We start from the raw sequence: 27,420 nt of genomic DNA, 5'->3' as shown, positions 1-27,420 counted from the left end.
CCAGGAAGGTCACTGAACCAAGCTGTAATGAAGAAAAAGCCTCAGCAACAACAACAATGGAGGTCAGGGGAGATTTGATTTCAAAGTCATTACAAGATATGATTTGAAACATCCCGGTTTCAGCCAGAAATTGTAAAACATGCAAAAAAAAAAAAAAAAAAAAAAAAAGGAGGAAAGCAGGGGCCAAGGGGCCATAGGCAGGAATAAAAGCAGTTAATAGATAGTGTCCAGAGAAGGCTCAGATGTTGGACTCATTAGGCAAAAAGTTTAAATCAACTATACAAATATGTTTAAAGAACTAAAGATGACTGTATCTAAAGAACTGAAATATACAATGATAATGGTGGCCCACTGAATATAGAGAATCAATAAATATACATTAATCTAATATTTTATAAAATAAATGAAAATTCTGGAGTTGAAATGTACAATAGCTGACAGGGTAAAATAATTAGGTGGGTTTAACAGCAGATTGAAGCAGGTAACAAAAAAAAAAAGTGAACTTGACAATAAGTCAACAGAAACTATCACAGCTGAAGAACAAAATAAAAAGAATGAAAAAAAATGAGCAAAACCTTAGAGGCCTGTGAGACATCATCAAATGTAATGCATAATGGAAGTCCATAAGGAGAGGAGAGAATGCAACAGAAAAGATATTTGAAGAAACAATAGCTGAAAATTTCCCAAATTTCATGGAAAACACTAAATTACACATTAAAAAGTTCAGTGAACACAAGTTAGGATGAACTCAGAGATACACACCTAGATACTTCTTAGTAAAATAATCAAAAGGCAATGAATGACAAAGAGTAAATTCTGAGAAAAGGAGATAAATGACTTACTGTGTACAAAGGGACCAAAATAAGTGTAACAGTTGACTTCGCACCAGAAACCATGAAGGGCAGAAGGCACTTTGAATGACATATTTGACATGATGAAAGTAACAAAGATTTTCAACCAAGAATTCTATTGCCAGCAAAACTATACTTCAAAAATGAAAGAGAAAGGTATTTCCAGAAAAGCAAAAACAGAATTTGTGACCAGCATACCTGATCAGCAATACCTATTGAAGGGAAACCTTCATCTGAAATAAAAGACTAGACGATAACTTGAAGTCACATGAATTAAAATTCTTTTCTCCTACTAAATAGTTTTTGTAAAAATCATGAAACTATTTTGGTGTGTTATCATGTATAAATATGTAATTTTCATCATGATAATACAGAGGAAGGGGAAGGAATGGAAGTATATTGGAATAACCTTTCTACATGCTATTGGAAGTTAATATTAATCTTAACATTAGTTTAAGAGAGGAAGCATATTATAGAGAGTGAAAACTAAGGAGTTTAGGATTTTTTCAGGGGAGGATTGTGAAAATATATGAAAATTAGATATTGTTGATGGTTGTCTAACTTTATGAATATACTAAAATCACTGCATTATACACTTTAAAGGGTGAAATTTACAGCATACGAATTATGTTAATTAGTTTGATGTAAGCATTCCACATTGTATATCAAATCAACATATTGTGTCTCATAAATGCATTAATGTACACAGTGCTGATTTAATAAAAAATAAAAAAAGAATAATATCTCACCAACTATAGTTGGTGGAACCACACCTACAGTGCACCTTACAAGGGGACATGTGAAATTTATTAGGTGTAGAATATAAATGTCTTAACACAATAACTAAGAAAATGCCGTGAAGGCTATGTTGACCAGTTTGATGAAAGCATTTCAGATTCTGTGTAAAACTAGCACATTGTACCCCATGATTGCATTAATGTACACAGCTATGTGGTGGGAGGGTGACTGGAAAGATCACCTATATGGTCTGTCTAACAAGGGTACAAGTGAACTTTTCTAGAACTAGAACATAAATGTTTTGACACAATGACTAAGCAAATGACATGAAATCTATGTTAACCAGCTTGATGAAAGTATTTCAAATTGTATATGAAAACACTACACTGTACCCCAGGTTTGCATTAATATATACAGCTATCATTTAATAAAAAAATTAAAAAAAATTAAAAAAGAATAATACCTCAATTTTTAAAAGGAATGAAAGTAAAAGAATGCATATTTTAAGCCCCAGAGCAACCACTAAGAAAGTTCCAACAAAAGTAAATAAAATAAAATAATAAAATAAAAACAGAGCAATAAAATCCAACAAAGCAATTTAAATGGTACCCCAGAAAATATCTCTATTATCTCTATTTGGTTGACCAATGTAAAAAAGTATTAAGAATTTTCTCACACTATAATACAGATATCTGTACCAGAATGTTCATTGCAGCCCAGTTCACAATCGCTAGGTCATGGAAGAAGCCCAAGTGCCCATTGACCCATGAATGGATCACTAAATTGTGGTATATGTACACCATGGAATACTATACAGCCACAAAGAAAGATGGAGACCTTGCCTCCTTCATGTTTACATGGATGGAGCTGGAAAATGTCCTCCTTAGCAAAGTATCTCAAGAAAGGAAGAAAAAGTATCCAATGTACTCAACACTATTATGAAACTAATTGTTAGCTATCTTAGGAAAGCTACAATCCGAATGGAGCCCTAGACTATGGGGAAAGGGGAGGGGAGGGGGGAGGATGGGTGAAGAGAATGCTATTGTGGGGACCACGCCTATAATTTATCCTATTAGGGTACATGTGAGTTTGTCGAAAGGTTGAATATAAATGTCTTAACAATTATGAGAAAGACATGATGGCTATGTTAGCCAGTTGGATGAGAATTTTCCAAACTGCATATGGAAGCAACACACTGTATCCTATGATAGAATTAATGTACACAATTATGATCTAATAAAAAAAAAGCACTTCTAAAAGTGTTGAAAATGTATACCTGAAAGTAAGTCTAAATTTAATAATTTTTCTGGCTTTGTAATGCTACCTTATAGTCATAACATTTTATATTTTTTGGCCCCATTTTAATTTTTATTAAAACACAAATACTGCAAAAAAAGAGAAAAAGAATTTTCTGAAATTCTGGTCTTTCAAAATCCAGAAAAATGTTGTCATGGTGGCAAGAAATTGAGCAGAGAAACAAGAAAAATAATGACCTTGGCTTTTTTTCAAATATGTCGTTCTTTATGTAAAGTGGATGGATTCTTGTGGAAAAAAAATGATTAAACCTGCTGTGTAATTTTTGCTTAATAACATATTGCTATGAAGTCACACTTATGCATTGTTTTTCTTGCCAGAGTTTAAAATGACAGATAATAATACTTATAAAATAGGTCTTCTCTGAGGTTTCAATGAGCAATAGAAGCGAAAATTTTAAATCTAAGAAACTGTTATTATTTGTGTGACACAGTAAGGTAGGCGAGAAAGAGCATTGCATTTGAGGTAGACTCTGTGCTCCTCCAGTTGTACAACATGAAACTAGGTTTCCTCATCTGTACAAGGTGAATAATAGCACCTACCCTACATAATTTTATTAGGTTTAACTGCTTGGCATATAACTTGAATTCAAAACTTTGTAGCTCTGTTTGTAGCCTTATTTTGTTATTATTATTGTTTTATAGCATAAAATGATTCCCTTAAGGCCACAGCTTTGCTCTAGTAGGCATTGAATAAAAAATAGCAATAGGTAGGAAAGTAAGTTGAGTTTAGGTTCGACTCTGCTGTTCTGCTATTTCTTCTTCTCTTTACTGCTTTATTTCTCCTATTAAGTATCACCTGTGTGTACCATTAAATTAATTGCTTTTTTCTCAAGTAGTCCTAACAAATGTTGGGAAAAAGCTGCAAGGGAACATCAGGTAAGGCTAGAAGTGTTATATCACATAAATAGTTTGTGAGCATTTTTGATTATTTTAAAGCATACATTGGAGGCTGGGTGTGGTGGCTCATGCCTGTAATCATAGCACTCTGGGAGGCCGAGGCAGGTGGATTGCTTGAGCTCACAAGTTCGAGACCAGCCTGAGCAAAAGTGAGACCCTTTCTCTACTAAAAATAGAAAAACTGAGGCAAGAGGATCGCTTGAGTCTGAGTTGGAGGTTGCTGTGAGCTATGACACTACAGCACTCTACCCAGGGCAACAGCTTGAGACTCTGTCTCAAAAAAAAAAAAAAAAAAAGGTATACATTGGACAGTTCTCAGTTAAATTGTGATGATATTTTGCACCAGAATTAATTACATTAATCTTAGAGTACCTTCACTATATTAGTCCTCTTTTGTTTAGTCATTTGAATAACTAATTAAATGGAATTCACTAATTATACATAAATAATATCATGAGTTATTTAAAAATGAATCTTTTAAGTGAATAACCCACAGTAAAAGCCAATTGAGTAATTATTCATACTGGTACATGTGAAAAATTTATTTATGAAACATTGGTCATTAAAAGTTACCTGAATACTTGTATGTGAAATAAGTTTGGGGAAGTGGCCATTTAATTTTCCTTCTCCACTTAAACTACAGGAATCTTACCTTACTTCATGATATTTAAACTGAGAAGATAGATATTTATGGTATGTTATATCATGTTATATTATTTTAGAATTAAACCAAGAAAATACTTCCACAATATTTGTTTCACTACACGTGGAAATAATTTCTATTTTCACATGCATAATATCTTTTTGCTTGTACATAAAGGCTTGGTTTAGTGCAATACTAAAAGAGTAATAGCTTAAAGTTGTGTAGAAAGTAAAAGTTTACTAAGTATGTTCACTTGCAGTCTTTAACATTCACAAAAACTTGTGGAGGAGATAGATGCTAAGTAAGACAATGAAACTTAAAATACTTCATCGTGATAGGTACACAAGAAAAGCTAGTCATGTATAAAAGAGAACATAGATATAACCAGTGATTTGCACAAAAATCACAATATTATATCTAGTTTAAAAACAGTATTTCTTAGCCAGAATTAATTCTAAGGACTATGAAAGTATAAAAATTCATCCTAGATATGACTGACTTAGTAGTGTTTAGCTTTTATATAACAATTCTATTAAACAACTTGATTTTTATTGGTAACCAAATAAAATATACTATAATGTTTCATGGAAACAAGTTATCACTTTTATTTTTTACTCCAATTGCCCTTCTAGAGAACACCAAAGTTGGTTACTATGGTTTAGATGTGCCACCCACTGGTGGAATTAATTTATACACAGAGATTACAATTTTAAGTTTATAATAGTTGAAAATTAGAGATTTCACATTCTCCCATTAAGAGAGGGAAATACTTTGAAGAACATAGGGAGTTTACTTTTCATTATTTTATCTACCTTCTATCGGAAATATATTTTTCCTTCAAAATTAAGTACACGAAAGTTAACTTCAGCTATTAGTTTAATAGAACATATTCAACTTTGTCCTATATACTTGCCCCTAAAATGAAAATCTACAAATGCTCTTTCTCCCAATAAATATAAAGGGGTTTTTAAGCTGAGAGTGTATGAGATGGAGTTAAAATAAAAGAAAAACGATTAAGTTTTTAATGATTATTAAATGCCTTTACTTTTGTTCTCCTTCAAAGATTTTTTTCCATAGAATTTTTGAGGATAAAATAAGTTTTTATTGGCCAGTGTAATTATTTTAGTTTGCAAGAATGAATCTGATATGGAATAAGGAAAGCACCTGCTCCACAGAAGACATCCTGACCTAGCTCTCCCAAAGGCACTCTAAATGTTAACTCAAAATACTTTTCCTGCTTCTTTCTGAATAGGGTAAAAATCCACATGTGCTGTTATCCTACAGTCAAATAGAAAACAACAACATAGAATCTATAATGGCTCAGTTAGTTTGCAATTGTGTGTACTCCTATAAATAACCAGATACCCCACAAATCCATAACATAACTGAAGAATAAAAATATAAATAAACAGATTGAAAATGAAAATTCTATCCCACAGTAGAACTTCCATAGTTGACCACCTGCCTATGTCGACCACCTCCTTAAGTTGACCTAATTGTTAAAGACTAGACATGCATCACATGTACTTATGGGTACAGTAGGCCTAGTTCCTTGTATTGACCACCTCCTTATGTTGACCAGTTTGTTACAATCCTTTGGGTGGTTAACTTACAGAGGTCCTCTTATATTTCTTGGTGAAGAAACCATATTGAAAAAAAACTCACTCAACTTTGGTCATTTTGTTAATACTCTTATTTAAAAAGAAACAGCGGCATCAAATAATGGAAAAATATAATTCATTAAGTGTATTTTTGGAACATAATGTGAAGTAAACATTGGGTGAGCAGTTGTCTTTGTTATGTTTTAAATGCACACTAGTTAGAGGGCAAAGATTTTAGATTTTTGATGTGTTTTTTTCAGAATGCAAAACAAATTTCAGCACACAAGAATATGGAAATCTGATTGAAGAAGAAAAGAAAGAAGGCAACTTTCAATGACTAAAGATCCTGATACTAAATATAAACAATTAACATTTATAGCTGTATTAGATATATTTAGCCTATGAAAGATGGCTTTCAGGACTGAGTTATTTGCTCTTTGGGATAAAAGCTATGTAGGCTATTCTTATTCATCTGATAATGTTTAAGAGTAAAGATTATGTACATAGTCTGTACATTCTAAGCAAATTTTCTTTTATATACACTTGGTGGGCAAGAGGAGATCAAATGTCTTCTAAGCTATTAAGACAGTATATACTTAATGAGTAGGTTTTTCATCTTGAGTCTCTTGCTGGGACTAACCAAACTGATTGTTGTGATCATAGGCACATAAAAGTACATATGAAATGTAACACTGTTGCACAAAATACAAAGTCTTCTTTTCATCTTTGTCATTCATGAAGGCACTATACTATCATCATAATGATAATTCCAGACTTTGAGTAACTTGCTAAAAAGTGATATATGTAGGTAACTTAATTATAGAATCTTACAACATAGAAGACAACCTAGAATATACCTAGTATAACTTCCTATCCAGGGTGGAAATTTTTTGTATTACCTCTAGTGATGGGGATGGGGAGGGTTCCTCCTTTGAAAGTTTTTCATTTTATACTAGCCTAATATGCATCCATCTATATATTTTACTATTTATTTTGTTTTTGCCTTTTGGGGCATATGAACATGAAAATCCTTCAACTCTTTGAAGATGTATCATGCCCCTTACCACTTCTCCTTAATTCCATTTTCTAGTCACATGGCAGCAGAGGCATTGAAACCGGTACCTTCAAACTCTGTCTTAAGTACGTGTTAATAGAGTCTGAATTGACCTGAAATAACATTATTTTGAATAAAGCTGTGGTTTGAAAACACTGTGTATCAGCTAGGTCCATGAACATCACAAGTAAGTATATGATAACTATTAACTATTATCCTGGTAAGGCTTAGAGAAATTACTACTGAATATGCAAGAGACAATTTTCTTAGTTATGCTACTCTGTGTCACTACAGCTATATCAGTACATAAAGCAAGAATCAACATTTGATTTAAATCTTCAGAAGCATAGTAGGTTCAACATTTGAATGGATTGGAGGCAGAAATAACACCAATACTGGCTAGCTGGAAAAATGGGGCCTTTAACGTCAATGATCTAAGTGAGGATGGACATTAGCTTTTTCTGGCCTTCAAAAGAGGTAAAATTATGTTCCTTACTTTTCATCATCTGTAAATTGGGAGGAATGTACAACTCTATATGTTGTTTGAGAGAAGTGGATGAAGCAAATGGACAAAGTAAGTGTTTAGTTGAGGTTAGCTATTATAATTGTTGTTATAATCATTTTCTTTATCATCATTAAATAGCTGGAGAAAGAGTCTTTGAAATAAGGATTGAGAACTTAGCTTTCTAGGAACTGGCACATTAGAAAATGACATAAAAACCATTGAAAGTATTAATGGGTGAATAAGATTTTCCAAATTTAGAACATGGTCTATCTTTACCAGAAATTGACTGGGCACAGTGGCTCGTGCCTCTAGAATTCTAGGAGGCCAAAGTGGGTAGATCTCGAGAGCTCAGGAGTTTGAGACCAGCTTGACCAAGAGTAAGACTCCATCTCTACTAAAAATAGAAAGATTAGCTGGGCATCTTGCCTGTAGTTGCAGCTACTTGGGACAGTAAGGCAGGAGGATCACTTGAATCTAGGAGTTTGGGGTTGCTGTAAGCTAGGCTGACACCATGGGACTCTAGTCTGGGCAACAGAGTGAGACTTGGTCTCAAATAAATAAATAAATACAAATAAAATATCAGGAAGTGTGCTTGGGATTATCCAGATCCAAGTGAAAGAAAAAAATCAAGAGAATCTTTAGATTGTCAGAATTGGACCCCCTGGAGGGAACCCTAACCTCACTTGATATAATAAAGGGTATTCTCCTTATATGGGAGAAAACATAGGGGGTGTGTCCATTAACTGACAATAGAACATTGATACTTCAAAGTACTTCAACTTCTGGTGGTTTGATTTCTTACTTGTTAAATGGGGCTAGTGCAGGTATAACACTTGGAACAATGCCTGGCCCTGAGCAAGCACTTACATTAGATAGTAGCTGTTACTATTCAGTCTATCTGCCTGTAATGAAATGACCTTTGCAAGCAGAGCTGGAATGTTAATTAAAATTATACAATTATTTACTTTGTGAATTTATGGGAGAATTAAGCCAGTAATCAATATGTAAAAGTTGTACATCTCTATGGAGGAAAGAAGAGAAAAAGGCCAAAGAATGACTAGAGAGAGAAGACTTTAGATATGAGAATAAAAATAAAGACCTCTGGACTGTATTCTTCAATATATATGTCACTATAAATTTCAGGACATATGCTTTAGGTACCATTCTTCCTTTTATTCTTGAAATGGAAACTTACCTGGTAAAGAATTTCTCTCCTTTCAGGGTAAAGAGCCTGCAGTGAGATGATTAAGTGTATTGGTAGAGGGAAAGAGGTGATTGGGAGAAGACATTTCAACCCTAAAATAACAATTTGTAGGTCTAAATGAGTGGGGCTGGGAACTTCCAAGTAACCTCATGAATTGATTTGCAAGGGAGAAGGAAGCCTTTGTTTATTCATTTAAAAAAACAGGCTGGAGATAAGGTAAAACGTAGATATATGCAAGTATACCAGACTGACAAGGCCCCTGCTTGGCCTTTCAGAGGGAAGTTTTTGTGTGAATGCCTCAGGATGGAAATGAAAACATCAGTATATAAACTCCAAATCGCTCTATAGAATGTGTAAGCCCTGGGGAAGAACAATAATAAATACAAAGGAAAAACAAAATAGAGAGTTGCTTTATAGAAGGACTTTTTGAAAAGGACAGGGGAAAGCATTGCTTTTTTAATGTTTAGATAACAGAGTATGCTATGGCTAAGGAGGGACATTTCCCTAATTTGTGCAGTGAAGCAAATGCAGCACCATGTGGTATCTTGAAGAATGGTAGGTTTGGCAGCACCAGGAGATAGCACCCTGGAGAGGCAAGCAGCATTCTCATGAAAGGCACTGATGGTGAAATGGCAGAGCATCAGCAGAGACCACAATGCCTGGTGGGAGAGTGTGGATGCCCAACAGTCATGGCGGTACTCAGCAGATGCCCAGCAAATGATGATGGATGTTCACTGGCAATGATGGATACCCAGTGGGAGATGATGAATACCCAATGGCAGATGATGGATGCCCAAAAGATACTGTGAAATAATAGTAGGTGATGGTGGATACACATGTGCTCCATAGAAGCCCAGAAGAGTTGCAGCAGTGCATGATGCAAATTGATTTATTCATGATTACATGTGAGAAGTCCTGGGGACTTCTAGAAGTACTTGGGTGGAATGGGTGCATTGTTCTAGAGGGCTGGAAGGCCTTTGTTAGCCTATGGAGATACCAAGTCAATGAATCCAGGGCACTGATATCAAGGTTGTCCCTTTTGTGCTCAGAGCTGTGAAGCTTTTCACAAACACTTTTAGGGACCATCCAGGTAGTATCAGTGACTTAAGGCAGCTAGATGTAACAAGATAGGTAGACATGGCGTAGTTGGAACTTACACGCTATTAAAAAGGGCATTTAAATTAGAAAGTTTAAAAATCATTAGGTAGGCCAAAACAAAATTTACCTGCAGGAAAAGGTCAGAAAAAAGGCCACCAACCAATTCATGATCGCTCATTTAGGTGAACAGTAGGTACCATTGTCTTAGGTAAACATCATTTATCTAGTAATGTAGTACCACCTTTTTATAAATAAGAAAATTTCTTCACTTTGAGAATGAACTTTAGTTATAAAGTTTTGGAGATATTTCATATATTATATGAGATGATTGTCTTCTTCCATTTGTTAACCAATTCAAAGAAATCAGGGACATTCTATTCATCACATTTATTTATGAATTATATATTTTTCCAGAACATTTAGTACAGCTTGGACTCCAATAAATATGTTTTGATAGGATCCCTGAAAATTCCCAGGAATGAAAATGGAAAATATGAGGATGGATCTATACCTTCCAGATCTACTTCCGAACCTTCTTTCCTAAATATATTTCTGGAGACAAGATTTTAGAATATCTATGGTTTACTAAAAGGCATAAATTTCTAGAAAAAGAAATTTAAGTTTTAAGGAATTCTTCAAAGAAATGAAGACAAAATTATAAAATGGAGAAAGACTTAGCTCATAATCATTTATTTCATTTTTATGAGATAATTAAATTCCAAAGAGAATTTGCTGTCATTAATACAGATATAACACCTAAATTTATAAGTGAGGAGGTTGGTTGTATAGCAGTTCTATGTTTTAATGTAGTTATTCTTTTAAGCAAAGTTCTAAGTCTATGGTCTCTAGCCCCAGGCCATGGATTGGTCAGTGGCCGCTTAGGAACTGGGCCACACAGCAGGAGATGAGAGGCAGGCTGAACAAGTGAAGCTTCATCTTTATTTACAGCTGCTCCCCATCACCTGTATCACCGCCTGAGCTCTGCCTCCTATCAGATTCCTCACCCTCACCCTTGGGCTGTGGAAAAATTGTCTTACATGAAACTGGTCCCTGGTGCCAAAAAAGGTTGGGGAGTGCTGTTCTAAGTGACACGTAAATTGAATCAGTGATTAAGAACAAGGGCTTTGGAGTTTGTTAAGCCTGTCCTTGTTATGCCACTGACAAGTTCTGAGGCCTTAGTCACATTACTTAACTCCTCCACACATTACTTTCTTATCTTTAAAATGTAAAAATGTAGATCCTAAGTATTATTTTGAAAGAAATGAATGAGTTAATACATACAAAATTCTTAGCAAAATGCCTTGGTAAATACTATGTTCCCAATTAATGCTATGTACTATCAATGTGAACAATGTGAAGATGAAATGCAATGATTGTACTCCAGGGCTTTATGGAAGGTGCCAGAAACTGTGTACACATTTTAAGAAAGTAAAAAACCATATTAAAATTGTAATAATATATACCAATAATGAAAGGTAAATGCAAGGCATGTTGAGCACCTCTTATAATTGCAGAAGTCAAATGTGAGCTGAGTATTACAACTTTAATACAGTTTTTCCCTTTCTTAAAATGTGTATATATTTTTGGCACCCTTTGTATAGAGTTACTAGTCAATAATTTTAGTTCCTTCTACTTCTTGTCCTCAAATCCTTCCAAATTCCTATTAATATACTTAACCAGTTGGTTAATTTCCACTGTTCACAGACAATCCTATATTTTCATAACAACCAGTGCTTTTATAACCTCCAGAGGAGTTTTAGCTACCAGACTTGTCCACAGTTTCTTGACTCAGATGAATGGAAAACTAAACCTATGGCTCGGCCCCCATAGCACAGTGGTTATGGTGCCAGTCACATATACCGAGGGTGATGGGTTTGAACCTGGCCCAGGCCAGCTAAACAACTGCAACAACAACAAAAAAATAGCCATGCACTGTGGCAGGTGCCTGTAGTCCCAGCTACTTGGGAGGTTGAGACAAGAGAATTCCTTAAACCCAAGAGTTTGAGGTTGCTGAGAGATGTGATGCCACAGGACTCTACTGAGGGCAACATAGTGAGACTCTGTCTCAAACAAACAAACAAACAAACAACAACCAAAAAATGAAAAACCAATCCTAATACACTTACCTTCTCAAAGGATTCATAATAAGTATTTAATTATTACTACTTGTCCTAATTTAGAAATATAAGCAAAAAACTATAGAAATTTTAAATATCTTAAAGAGAATTATATTGTTTACTTGCTTTAGTTCATTTAAATGGCTGCATATATGTAAATTACATAATTTTCAATTTCTGCAAATACTTCCTCTAATTAAAAAAGGCTACTAAAATAGATAATGCATTTTCTCACCAAGAAATCTAGAATCTACCTCTGTACACAGAAATTAAATTGTATGATTTGCATGCTAGTAATGAAGTGAGAAAACTGTTTTCCCCTCCAATCCCCTGTATGTCCAAATTAGTTGTGGTCTTGCAAATGAATGATAAATTTGCTGTTGTCTGAAAAGAAATCATGGAAGATGAGGGGTTGTATATTTCCACTGTGGCAACTTAATGCATATGAAAGCATCATGAGTGCTCAATGGCAGATATTTCTGATAATGTCTAGACAGAGAATCAGAAATTCAAGAATGGATTTTCTGTACTTTTGTAAATTAATCCAAAAGTTCTGAAAAATTATTCTCCTCTGGTAGCCTCAAATATTGATGAGAAAATATTACCTAAAAAGAAAGCTAAGAAAAGCAACTTGGCTGGAGGATTCTTTCTTTGTGGGACATCCATTTCAAAATCACATAGAAATTTTTAATAATAAAAATAATAGTAGTAATAATAATAATGAATTACAGTTTGATGCTGCCTGCAAAGCTATGTAGATTGAAAAAATTTGATTTACATAAAATTTTCTTTTTGACTATTACTTTTTGCTTATTTCTGGGAAGGGTATTTTTCCCAGTTGTTCTTTCCTGTCTGCACCCGAAGTATCTGCACCTTATAAATAACTCTTAGTTTCTGGAGTGAAAACTGTGCCACCAAGATCCTTGCTACTTTCCTGCCTCTACCTCTCCAACTAGACTGTAAATTCCATGAAGTAATGTCTGTTTTCTGGCATGGAACCTAATCTGCAGTGAGTAGTCAAAACCCATGAATGAATCAATGATGTTGATTTTCACTGAATTTGAGTATATGATAATGCAGGGAGTAGTCTGAGGAGAGCCAAGAGTAGGGCATAGATGGTGATTTCTAGTGCTCAGTAAAGTGTGCAGGAAAGTTTTTACTTCATAAATTATGAGAAAAAACGCTAGAACAAGTGAGTTGCCAGAAAGCATGGTTCTAGTCTGCTCATCAATGAGTTTCTACAAAGCACTAAAAATCCAGAAATGACTCAAGGAGTTGAAATTGATATGTGGGGGTCCTATGTGAAGTTAATTATGACTTAGATACTTGAGAACTGGGAGAAAATAACTTTCTGTTGTTTTATTTCACCAAATTTGTGGTAATTTCTTATAGCAGTCATAGGAAACATACCCTATTCTTCCTCTGTTGGATGTACGGTTTAAAAATATTTTTCCATGTGGGGCACGGTGGCTCATGCCTGTAATCCCACCACTCTGAGAGGACAGAGGCAGGTAGATAGCTTGAGCTCAGGACTTTGAGACCAGTCTGAGCAAGAGCAAGACCCTGCCTCTAAAAAGAGCTGGGCCTTGTGTTAGGCACCTGTAGTCCCAGCTACTTGGGAGGCTGAGGCAAAAGGTTCACCTGAGCCCAAGATGCCATGGCACTCTACCCAGGGTGACAGAGAGAGACTGTCTCTCTCTCTCTCTATATATATATATATACTATATATATATATATATATATAGAAAATTTACAGAATGGTGAAATATATATATATAATTTTTATAGTATATATAAATATATAATATTACAATATAATTATAATTTATATTATAATTTATAATATAAATTATAAATATATTTATAATATATAAATATATATATATATTTCACCATTCTGTAAATTGTCTTTTCATTTGCTTAAAGGGCTCTTTTGTAGAGGAAAGTTTTTCATTTTTATGAAGTCCCATCTATACATTTTTTTCTTTCACGGATTAGTTTTTGCTGTCAAATCTAAGAACTCTGCTTAGCTCTATATCTAGAGAATTTTATGTTTTTTTTCTAAAAGTTACACATTTTACATTGATATCTGTGTCTGTGATCCATTGTAATTTTCCTATAAGATATGAAGTTAGATCAAATTTCATTTTTTACCCTAGAGAGGAACAATTACTTTTGTTCATTTGTTCCTCCACTGAATTATTTTTACACCTTTCTCAAAAATTAGTTGGGCCTATTGTGTAAATAGAATTGGGCCTATTCTGTTCTCTTATCTATGTGTCTATTACTCTGCTAATGCAGCATTATAGCTATCTTGTGACCCTTTACATCAGGTAAAGTGATTCCTCTTTACTTGTTATTTTTTATTATTATTTATTATTTATTATTCTTCATTTATCTATTCTTTTTCAAGATTGTTTTAGCTATTTCAGGACACACCTGCATTTTTCCATATAAATTTAACATAATTTTAATATAAAATATAATATAAAATAATATTTTATAATATAAATAATAATATAAAATTAATTTTTATAATTTAAAATTTAATATAATTTTATTTATAAATTAATAAATAATCTTGGTTATATCTAAAACTCCTGGCTAGGATTTTGATAAGAATTGCACTCAATCAATTCAGGAAGTATTATGGGCTTCCAATTCATATGTTGAATTCCTATACTCAGTACTTTAGAATGTGGCTGTATTTGAAGATATGGCCTTTAAAGAGGTAATTAAAATGAGGTCATTATGGTGAACCCAAATCCCAATAAGGCCATGTGAAGGACACGGGAAGAACATGGCAATCTACAAGCCAAGGAGAGAGGCCTCAGAAGAAGAACAAACCCCATATGCTGCTTGATCTCTAACTTCCAGTTTACCAAACAGTGAGAAAATAAATTTACTGTTTAAACCACTCAGTCTGTGGTATTTTGTTACAGCAGCTCTAGCAAACTAATACAAAAAGAAGTGATATCAGTACTAGGTTGAGTCTTATACTCCATGAACAGGGTATGTCTCCGGATTTATTTAGGTGTCTTATTTTACTCATCAGCATTTTGTAATGTTAAGTGTAGAAATTTTGTGCATATTTTATTACATTTAGACCTGAGTACTTTCTTTTTTGTTGTTGTTGTTGAGACAGAGTCTCACTCAGTTGCCCTGGGGTTGAGTGCAGTGGCATCATAGCTCACAGCAACCTCTAACTCTTAGGCTCAATTGATCCTCTTGCCTCAGCCTCCCGAGTAGCTGGGACTACAGGTGCCTGCCACAACACTCAGCTAGTTTTTCTATTTGTAGAGATGGGGTCTTGTTTTGCTCAGGTTGGTCTTGACTACCTGAGCTCAGGCAATACAACCACTTCGGCCTCCCAGAGTGTCAGGATTATAGACATCAGCCACCATGCCTGGCCTAGACCTGAATACTTACTTTTGAGTGATAGTAAATGATATTGAACTAATTTCATTTTCCATTGAATTATTAGTATAAAATGTGGGGCTACAGGCAAGGACTATCTTGCCTGGCTAATTTTTCATTTCTTTCTTTCTTTCTTTCTTTCTTTCATTCTTTCTTTTTTTTTTTTTTAATGGAGGCTGGTCTTGCTTTCACTCAGGCTGGTCTTGAATTCCTAGCCTCAAGTGATCCACGTGCCTTGGGCTCCTTTAAAATTTTCTATGAAGACAGCGATATCATTTTCAAATAAAACAGTTTTTTTTTTCTTTCCAATCTGTGTTTCAGTAATTATTTTTATCTTATTACACCAGGTAGAATCTGTAGCATAATGTTTAATAGAAGTGGTAAAAGGGACATCCTGATCTTATTTCTAACCTTCAGGTGAAATCATTCAGCCTTTTACCATAAAGTATGATATCAGCTTAAAGATATTTATAGATCCTTTTTATCAGGTTGAGGAACTTTCCTTCTATTCCTAGTCTTCTGACAATTTTTATCTTGAATGGGTGTTGATTTTTGCTAAATAGCTTTTCTGTATCTGCCCTTCCAAAAGTGAGATGATCATATTGATTTTTATTTTCTTTAGGCTGTTGAAGTGAGGAATCACATTAATTGCTTTTTGAATGTTGGACCAGCTGTATTAGAATGTATTACCCTTTTTATGTATTGACAAATTCATTTTTAAAACATGTTTTTGGGAATGTTTTATCTATGGTAATGAAGAAATTGATCTGTAATTTTCTTGAGTATAATGTGTATGTTTTTAATCATAAGAGTAACCCTGGCCACATAACATGATATGCTTCTATTTTCTGGGAGAGATTTTATAGAATTCTTACTTTGTTCTTCATGAAATGTATGGTAGAATTTGCCAGTGAAGCCATCCATGTCAGGAGTTTTTTTTTTTTTTGGAAGCTTTTTTATAGGACTACTCAGGTTGACCATTTTTTTTTTTTTATTAAATGATAGCTGTGTATGTTAATGCAATCATGGGGTACAGTGTGATGTTTTCATATACAATTTGAAATATCTTCATGAAACTGGTTAACATAGCCTTCATGTCATTTTCTTAGTTATTGTGCTACAACGTTTATATTCTACTTTAAGAGGTTAACCATTTTTTAAAAAGTAATCTTTGTGAGTTTATATCTTTAAGAGTATTGGTCCATTTCATTCATATAAATTGTTGAATTGTCAGGCATAAAATTTTTCATAGTAGTGTTATCTTTTAATGTCTAAGTTCTGTAGTGGTGTTTCCTCTTTCATTACTGATAATGGTAGTTTGAACTTTCTTCTATTTTTTTAAATTCAATCATAGCTGTGTACTCCAATGTATTCAGTCCTATTATGAAACTAAGAATACAGGAAGGGGGAGGGGGAGGGGAGGAGAGGGACGTGGATGGGTGGAGGGAGGGTGATTGGTAGGATCACCTCTATGGTTTATCTTTCTTCTATTTTTAATTGATCAGTCTAGCTAGAGGGTTTTCATTTTCATTAATCTTGTATAATAATGAGCTTTGGTTTACACTGATTTTCCTCTATTGTTCTCTTATCTTTAATGTTACCGATTTCCATTTTGAATGTTTTTATTTCCTTCCTGCTGCGTTCATTGAGCTTAATTTGCTCTTCTTTTCTAGTTTAAAAGTGGAAGCTTAGATTACTGATGTGAGACCTTCTTATTTTCTAAAATAAATAATTAATGTTGTAAATCTTCCTTTAAGCACTAATTTAGCTGCATTTCACATTTTTAATAGCTTTTATTGAGGGATAATTGACAAATAATAAACTGTATATATTTAAAGTGTACAATTTGAGAATAAATAGCATTGACTAATACCTACAGTAAAGTGTTAAGTATAAGTAGAAGTAGGAAGCATGTTCATCTTTTTCCTGATCTTAGTATAAGTGCCTTTATTGTTTTATCAAGATGCTGGCTATAGGACTAAGTAATTTATATTTTATCATAGAAAAACGTACTATCAATTTCTATTTTATTGTGTGATTTTTATCAGAATAGTTGTGAATTTTGACAAAGGCTTTTTCACTCGGCATCTTTAGAAATAAATTCTATAATTTAATATTTAAATGTTAATCACATTATATAAATATAACCTGTGTTAATATAATTGTCCCACATGTTTACTGTATTATCAGCTTTAATTTTTAATATAGTATTAAAAATAATATATTAATTAGTAATGTTAATGTCATACCTTAATGTCCTGGTTATTATTTTCTAATGTGGCATTGTAGTTTTTTCCACCTTTATTAAGGTATAATTGAGAAACAAAATTTGTGTATATGTATGATATGTAAATGTGATGTTATGGTATACGTATACTGTGAAATGATTATATCAAGCTAATTAACATATCAACCACCTAACATACTTATTTTTTTGAGGGTAAAAACATTTCAAATTTACCGGCTTAATAATTTTCAAGTATATTATACATTATTACTAACTATAGTCACCATGCTGTACTATAGTTTTCCAGAATTTATTCATTCTGTCTAAACGAAACTTTGTATTTTCTCATTTTCTCATTCCCTTCTTTCCACCTCCCAAGGGCCTGAAAAACACCATTCCACTCTCTGCTTCTATGAGTCTGAGTTTTTTGGATTAAGGTAGCATTATATTCTATTTGCTCATGTTTTACCAATATTTTTGCATTAATAGTCATAAGTGATTTTGGTCTATAGAGTTATTTCTTTGTACTGTTTTTATCTGGTTTATATCTCAAAGTTAAGCTCACTCATATAAAATTAGAAAGATTTCCTGTGTTTTCAAAGCTCTGAAACAATTATGGAGTATTAGTATCAGCACTATCTGATGTTTGAAGACTTGGTACAATTGCCCAGTGACACTTTGAGCCTGCTCCTTTTTTTATGACGTAGTTTCCTTAATAACTTTCTCTATTTCTAGTGTTGAAATTGGTCTGTTTCTTTCTATATCAATTTTATTAACCTGGATTCCCCTGAGAAATTATCTTTTTTTAATGTTTTCAATTGATGTGCATATAAATCTACAAAAGGATTTCATGATCAAAGAAATTTATTTTGCTTCAATGTTTATTTCACTTGTCATACTTTATTTGGTATATTTATCCCTTCTTCTTTACCCTTGTTCAAATTAGCAATTTTTGGTTTTGTTAAAATCTTCTTTTAGATGTATATTGGGGGAGGGGAGAGATGGCTAACTAGTGGCATCACTTGCTTGGGCATACCAGAGGGAAGGAAGGGTTTCAGACAAATAAGAGGAGATAGGGCATGCAGCTCAGGTATAGGTCAGGGAGAGATGTGTCCGAGGCTTCTGGGGACCTTGTAAAGGAAGACTGTGAAGCAGAGGAGAAAGCGAATAAAGGAAAAAAGATATCAGCAAGGCTCAAACTCAGAGAGGCTCAGAGCCCAGTGCAGGGGTAAGGGAGTGATCTCTTTTTCCCTCCCACACTCCTTTGGTGATCAGTGGGCTACTAAGTTACTTGGAAGCTTCTCCCTCCTCACTAGCTCAAGCACTGCAGTGACCATGGAATTGTGGGACGAACTTGTGTGATCCCAGACACTGGACATACTGTGTGAGGTTCCCCTTCAAGGAGAGTGACTCAAGAGGCCAAAAGCCTGCTTTCTTCTATTCAGACTCTTGTCCTTCCCTGCTCCTTCCATATCCACTACACTGGGAGAGCATTTTGAGGTAAAACTTTGCTGAGCTGTCATGTCCTTCAGTCTGGGGTTTCCACAGAACATGTGGCCCACACTGTCTCCTTGAGGTCTAGCAACCGACCCAGGATGTCCAATTGGGGAAGCTCCCTGACCATCAGCATTTCTTGGAGATGCATACCAGACAGTCAGACACGCAGGCCATTTCCTGTGCCTCATGGACTCAAGCGAGTTGCTGGGGGACCCAAAGTAGGAGGTTTGGGAGTTGAAGGTGAGGAAGCCCATGTGGGCATAAATGATGAGAAATTACTGTGGGTGTCTGAGATGTCGCAGTTTGGGGAAAAGCCCATCCTTCCCACAGGAAAGTGACATTATCAGACTAGGGTGGGTCCTCTGGTGGGGAAGATCCCTGCCTGTGACACCATAGCAACCAAGTGCAACAAATTTAGGTTTGTCTATTCAACACAGTTTTGGAAGTCCTATCCAGAGCAATCCAGCAAGAGAAGAATATTAAACGTTCCCAAATCAGGAAAGAGGAGATCAAACTATCACTCTTAATTGATGACATGATCTTATATCTAGAAATCCCTAAGGATTCCACCAAAAGTCTCCTGAAAAATAAATTGAGCAAAGTCTCAGGATACAAAATCAATGTACATAAATCAGTAGCATTTCTATATAGACCAATGTTTATTTATTAATTCTATTACTGTTGGATTTTCTAGGGTTTTTTCATGCTATTGTTTAACTCCAACCTTTCGATTATAAAAAAAAAAAATCAATGAAATGATTCTATTTTGTTCTTTCCTTTTCCCTTTTCTTTTCTTCTGAATTTTTAGTTGCATTGATTCTACTTCATTAGGACATATAACACATGATATGTATATACCATATAAAGTATAACATCCTTCAGCGTTCTTCTGAAGTTATACCACCTTCATCTTAGCTCTAAAATTAAGTATATTAAATGCTTCTCATCAGTTTTTTTGAGGAAATTTTCCCAACAATTCCCTTGTTAGATGAAACTCATCCACTATTCGATTTTTTCAGAAAGGTTCATGGTACAGAATGCCCTGAATTTTAAAAATATTCGAAGTTTTTATAACAGTGATGGATAACTTCTCTGGAAATAAATTTATTATTTCAAACATTGTGCACTTTTTTATATTTTAAACTTACTGTATCTTTTATATACAGTAATACTCTTAAAATGGTACACTAGAAGTTAGAGTTCTTCAAATTTTGAGAATTGTTTATATATTTGTATAACCATCATCACAATCAGGATATAGAACAGTTGCATAATACCCAAGTAAATACTTTTTGGAGTCATCTTCCCACCTTCAGGTGCTAGAAACTACTAATCCGTTTTCTGTTGTTTTAAATTTGCCTTTTTTTTATTAAATCATAACTTTACACGAATGCATTTATGGGTACAATGTGCTGATTTTATGTACAATTTGGAGTGCTCACATCAAACTGGTTAACATAGCCTTTACCTCACTTACTTGATAAGAACACGCTCTAACTGGTTGAAGTTTTTGAAAGTATTATTTCATGGTTGCTTTGCTTTGTTATCTTTGTGGCACGTAAGGGCAATCTAACTCATTTGCTCTTATAAAAATTTCCTCTTGCCTACAATCCCTGAGGATTTTTTCCTTTACATTAAAATCTAATGTCTCAGGTACCACTGTTTCAAGGCAATTTTCTAGAACTGGTTTTAATCTATCAGTATGTAGATTCAGACACGTTCTTATTTCTAAAAAAGTTCTTGGATTGTAGGTTTAAATTTAATTGTGTTTATTATTTTTTTTTCTTTTTAAGGATTCTCATACACACATTGGCTCTTTTTTTATTGATATTCCATTGCAAACACTCTCTGATATTTTTTGCAAGCAACAAAAAGGATTATTTAAAACATACTTACTAAAGAAGATGTGGCTATTTTTCTCTTTATATTAGAGATGGGGCTAATTGGTATATATATCGACCACATATCAGGGTTTAGGAGATTTTTCTGGACCTATTCCATTCTGTACATTGTATGGCAACTTCTCATTCATTACACATTCAACTGAGCAAGAGAATATCTATGCATGATTTAGATATATTATAAAATGTCAGTTTTGCTGTTTTTAACACTGCTACTGATTGATTTCATAAACTTGATACACACATCCGATTCCTTTTGTGACACAATTTACTTTTTTTCTTTTTCCAAATGTTAGAGGTAAAATAATTATGAGTGTTTAATATGATACCTGATGAGAATTTATGAAGTGATGTGAGATTGAAAAGCTAATAAAATTGTACTTACCATAAAGGATCGCAAGCAGCGACGGTGGCATGACAAGTAGTCCCACTAGCATGTCAGCAATGGCTAGGGACATTAAGAAGTAATTGGTGGCATTGTGCAGTTTCTTCTCCATGCTAACTGCCATGATTACGAGAATATTGCCACCTATTGTCATGATTATTATTACGACAATTGAAATTGCTGGCCAGTTTTGTACCCCGTCTGGAAATTTAAAGCGTCCACCATCGGAGGCATTAAAAATGTCAGTTACTATAGCTGTTACTGGGCTCACAGAAATATCACATTGCCAAACCAATAGGCCAATTAGGTGCACACTGAAAAATAAGAAGAAGAAGAAAAAAAGATGATCAGGTATATATTTTATTGCTCACACACAATTTATTGCTTATACAAAACAATTGCTTTTCCTTCAGCAATGATTATCATCATTTCTCATTTATTAATTAAACTTTAATGTCTTCTTTTTAATCCAAAGCATACTAATTTTTGTTGAGTGGTTATTATGGGTTAGGAACTTAGTTTACTGAAATATATAGGTTTAATCTCATTTGATCTCATACAACAACCTCATGAAGTCAGTACTGATTTATATCCACTATGCAGATGAGAAGACTGAGTGAAGTTCAGAAAGGTTATGTTAATTTTGTCAAGCCAATACCGCCAGTAGGGGGCAGGGCCAGTGTCCATACTCAGTTCCCACTGATGTCAAAGCCTGTGTTTGTAACTTTTACTATGCTGTGAAAACAGAATTGTTTGATTTGCTGTAATAGGCTATTTATTACATTTAAAATATATTAATTTCTTGTAGACATCCTCTACGACAGCTGACAACGGAATCAAGGGAGATTTTCTTAAAGAATCCAGTATCCTGACAAGAAAATTGGAAGTTGCCTTTTTTGATCCAAAGCTAAGAAGGAATAAATTCCATTAGACCAGCTTCAGGCAAGTGTTTGGAAGAGGCACAGTGATTTTTGACAACAGTACATACATTTTTAGTTCTCATTCTACTTTCTCAGATTTGCAGAGTGACTTTATGCTGGTTCAATAATTTCTTAACATCTTGTGCTATAAACTTCCCTTCAACTGCCACTTTCCCTTTTCTGTCATACTTTTTTATTTTCATGCACTGGGAACTGCATTTCTTTGGTCCTTTAAAATGTACATTTCTCAAAATGGTAGGTAGAGTCTACTAGTAGGAATTTCAAACCAACTGGCAGGCTACTACAAGAAATGGAAGTGGTTGTCTTTTGCACATCCTAAATTAATTTCCATTCGTGACAGTATAAGATTTATTTGAGTTATATACATAAGTGTTCTCTTGGAGTATAAGCTCCTATATTATCTGATACAACCAACACATTTATTTTCCTTACTAAAATAGACAAAATAGTCAAGGATGTTCAGTAATATTTCCTGCTTAAAAACAAGGAATATTATCTATGAATGGCTTTTTGTTTAGTCTATATGCAATCATAGTTATTCAGTAAATATTAAACAGCAACATGAGGCTACTTTTCCTTTAGGGAGTGATTGTTAAATCTTGATACTATTTCTAGGAGAGGAAATTGCCCTGCTCGCATAACATAAGCTAGTTTTCTATGCAAGACACTTGAAGGAAAATTCTGAAATTGGAGGGCTGGAGTGCATTGACATTATAACATCCAGAGTCTCTGTGTTGTCCTGGTAAATGCTTTTGTGTCATTATCATCTCAGTCACTTGTTCTTTGAACTTAAAATAGTTATCTCTAGCGAGGATAATATATGTGTAATTTAGTTGACTCATTGCTCATTACCATCATATAAGAGAATTATAAAAGAGAATTTACAGTAGTAAAACTAGATGATTATGATTATCATAATTATACCATATTCATGATATCACACACACGAATGCATGTGCCATACTTTCTGAACCAAAACTTGAACACATATCTGGAAAAAATATTGGCATTACCTAAACCTAAGTCAAAATATTGAAATAATTTTCTAGCATGTTTTAAAATTATTTCCCTTGATTTCTTTTTTCTTTTTCTTTTTTTTTTTTTTTTTGAGACAGAGTCTCACTCTGTCACCCTGGGTAGAGTGTCATGGTATCATCATAGTCCTCAGCAACCTTGGGCTCTTGGGCTCAAGAGATCCTTTTGCCTCAGCCTCCTGAGTAACTGGGACCACAGGCACCAGCTTGGCTAATTTTTCCTATTTTTGTAGAGATGGGGTCTGTCTCTTGATTAGGGTGGTCCAGAACTCCTGAACTCAAACAATTCACCCTCCTAAGTGCTAAGATTATAGCTTTGAGCCACTGTGCCTGGCCACTTTTGATTTCTCTTAATATCTTATTAATATGCTTCCATGTCTTTAAAGACAATAAAGAAATCATGAAATATGTTGACTTTCTCATACCACATGGGTATAAACCTATACCTCAGACATTTGGTTTAAAATAACTTCATCATTAGTCAAAGGTACCTGATATTCTAAGCAACATGGAGAGTGAAGACACAGTAATTTTTATCAAATAATGAGAACTAATCAGTAAATTCTTTCTAATATATTCATTTCCTATAAGATAAAAAATAAGTACAAATATTGTGATTCCAAAGTCTATATTGTTATTAATCTGTGATTAATATTAGTAGAACTTACTGAAATACAGGACCAAATAAGTGGAAACAAGTTATTTTTTTCTCAATTTTGATTACTCTCACTGTATTTGTTGTACCTGGCAGGTGGCCAATGTATTGGATCCATGATTTCAATGATGGTTTGACTCAGCCTATCAGAATATCAGTTTCCTCATCTGTGCAAGGATGATTTCTACCACATGGTTGTTTTGAAAATTAAATGATACATGTGAAGTCCTGCAAACAGTACTGTGTCATATTTGGCCTTCAGTAAATGTTGGACCTTACCTTCTTTCAGCCTTCAAAGTTAAACAGAAGTATTTTATGACTGCTATATCCCAATTTATGTGCTTCAAAATTTTATTTAAGTATAAGCAGAACTGGGCTCAGAAAGTAATTTTAAGCACACAGTCTTTTCTAGGGTTTTTTTTTTTTTTAGCTAATGAAAACCTTGTCCTCTGTCATTAAAGAAAGATGTTTCTGGTTTAAATTAGCTGTTGATCGTCTCAAGTAGACCCCCCCAAATTTTATCTCAATAAGCCATGTCTTCAATTGTTGATTGCTGAATCACAAATACTGTATATATGTACTCTTATGACCCAAGTAGAATGTGCAGTCCAGCCTCAATTTTTCTCAGTAAATTGTGAAAAGACTTAAATTCTTTCATATGTCTTGATATATGACAAAGGGGTGCAGGATAAAATTGCACATAACAAAGACATACATATAAAACTATTTCCAGTTATGAATTTTTATAATTTGAGTACCTTAGAATTTGGGGGCAGAAAAAAAAAAAAACAATTCAAGTAATTATCTTGCCAGGTCAGAACTTTTTTTTTCTAATTTCAGATTAATATAAGGATGCATACAATTACATTACATTGTTTGTTGTTTTTTTCCTTGATTTTTTGATTAAGTAGTCCATGAAGCAAACATTGAACTACTAGGGGTCTTGTTGAATCTAAAGATATCGGTTATGAATTATAAAATGAAGTTATAGTTCTAGGATAGATCTTAAAAGAATATTTACTTCAGTTTCCTGGTTTCAATTAAGTTGCGTTTCATAACTTCTTATTGAGCAATACTTATGGGCAAGGTTTTATTATTTTATTGAAATTCAATCCTATTTTCCGCAGATTTGGAATCAAGAACTGGCTATATTGGCCAAGCATGGTGGCTCAGGCATATAATCCTAACACTCTGGGAGGTTGAGGTGGGAGGATCACTGGAGCTCAGGAGTTCAAGACCAGTCTGAGCAAGAGTGAGACCCTGTGTCTACAAAAATAATAAAGAAAGAGGGGCAGCACCTGTGGCGTAAAAAAAGATAGGGTGCAGGTCCCATATGCCAGAGGTGGCAGGTTCAAACCCAGCCCTGGCCAAAAACTGCAAAAAGAAAATAAATTTTTAAAAAAAGTTTAAAAAAATAATAATAAAGAAAGAAAGAAAAAGAAAAAATTAGCCAGGTGTTATGGTGGGTACCTGTAGTCCCAGTTACTTGAGAGGCTGAGGCAGGAAGATCACTGGAAACCAGGAATTTGAGGCTACTGTGAACTAGACTAATGCCATGCCACTCTAGCCTGGGCAACAAAGTAAGACTCTCTCAAAAAAAAAATAATAATTAGCTCTACTATAATTCAACTAATTTTTAATACTTTTATGTTCAGTGAAATATGAAAAGTTCTTTTGCAAAAGAGGAATAATTTAGGTCTTGCTCTTAAAGCTTACTTCAATTGTTATTAAGACCACAGGAATCTCATAAAGTATGCATTCAAGTCATAATGTCTCTCTGAATAATGCAAATAATTTACCATTGCTATTAAATTTTTAATGAAAATATAGTTTTACACTCTTGGTAGATAAACAAAGTGATAATTTAGTTTAAAAGTCTTAATACATTTTAAATCTGAGTTTTTACATAATATATGATAAGGGTCATTGTTACAAGAGGGTTGTTTCTTTCCATAAAATCAATAAAATGTATATGAATTCTTAAATTCCATAGTGGAGTAATTTGGTGCCCTTTAAGGCAGCCCTACCTTTTAGTACATGGGCCATTGGCTATCTGTGGAGAGGGCACAGGCTCATGGAGTAAGAACGTTTGTCCTTTCATTTTCTTATACCTGGTTCTTTTTTCCCCTTTCTTTATCATTGTCTTTCACTTTTTCCATTCCCTGTTATCTGCTCTAGTTCTCTTGGAGTCATGCACACTTGAGACTGTCATCACAACAATGACATCCAAGATGCACTACAGTGGTACACACTGCGGAGGATCCTATGCTAATGTACTTTCTTTCTCCACTACACTGTAAACTTTCCCTGGGTGAGCTTTTTGTCCAGAATCATGGAGGAGGCTACATAGGAGCAAGGAGATTCAGGGTTTCCCAACTGTACTGATCAGAGTTTACACAGCTTTGGATCTCTTTTTCTATGTCCTCTTCCTCGAAGAATAGGGTGGGAGGAAACTACTCCAGCATTCTAGTATGCAAGAAAGAAGACATACCTGGATTAGATCAAATTTAAGATTGCTTGATACTTGAATCTGATTCTCTATCTACCCCTTTTATGTTGTATTCTATTGACTTCAACTACTAGATCATTATGTCAAGGCTTCCAAGGATGGCATTGTGTTTTTCTGTCCAGCTCCATCTCGCAATTTTTATTTGTTCACTTCTGACTTCTCTTCTGCTACCTCAATGATTCTTTATTAAGCCAGAGGCATTTTATTCTCTTGATTCTTCAGTTTATGCAGAAAGGAAAAGGAAATAACTGTCTAAGTTTCACCCATGGGGAAAGAAACCATGAGTATTGGGATTTTTGTACTGAGTGTTATCATCATATTATTTGTTTGAGTACATAAGTGGTAGTGTTTAATTGGAGTTCAAATTATTATTTTCCCCAATTATTATTTATGAATAGCAAACACCCATAATATGAGTCTTTTGGAATGCAAGTAATTATATAGATTGAGGCAAATATAGTTGAGTGGTCATATGAAAGCATTTTTAACATCTTTAAGCAAGTTGCCATGCAAAGTTGTATTTTTATTAATATTAAAGTAAAAAGTAATAATATCCTTACAGGAACGAGCGCACCGCGTTCCTCAGGTTCACCATGATTGCTTCAGTCTTAAGCAACCAAAGATTAAAATTGAGAAGAGGAAACTAACAGACCGGATTCATCTTTTCTGGGGAGAGAAAAAAAAAAAAGAAAAAGAAAATTAGTTGAAAGTTCAAGTAACTTGCATAACAATGAATTAAACAAATACATGCTTATTTGGTTATAAGAAATTGTCAATATTTAATTTAGCAAACAAGAAAGCATGTTATATTATGTGATAAAACATAATAA

At 34.0% G+C, this 27,420-nt stretch overlaps 1 protein-coding gene across 2 annotated transcripts in view; it reads right to left on the bottom strand.

Annotated features, from left to right (window-relative positions):
* Positions 1-27,185, bottom strand: part of HTR2C (5-hydroxytryptamine receptor 2C) — a 185,584-nt gene extending 158,399 nt beyond the window's left edge. For both annotated transcript variants that reach the window (XM_003802053.1, XM_012812885.1), the window contains exons 1-2: positions 27,151-27,185; positions 21,452-21,765 (exon numbers count right to left, since the gene is read on the bottom strand). In XM_003802053.1, coding sequence (XP_003802101.1) covers positions 21,452-21,765; positions 27,151-27,185 — 349 coding nt within the window. The remainder of the gene's footprint in view (positions 1-21,451; positions 21,766-27,150) is intronic.
* Between the last annotated feature and the right edge of the window lie 235 nt (positions 27,186-27,420).

The sequence above is a fragment of the Otolemur garnettii genome, unplaced genomic scaffold (assembly GCF_000181295.1).
Source record: "Otolemur garnettii isolate 467f Iridium unplaced genomic scaffold, OtoGar3 scaffold00230, whole genome shotgun sequence".
NCBI classification, from domain to species: domain Eukaryota; kingdom Metazoa; phylum Chordata; class Mammalia; order Primates; family Galagidae; genus Otolemur; species Otolemur garnettii.
This window is presented reverse-complemented; position numbering and strand designations above follow the sequence as displayed.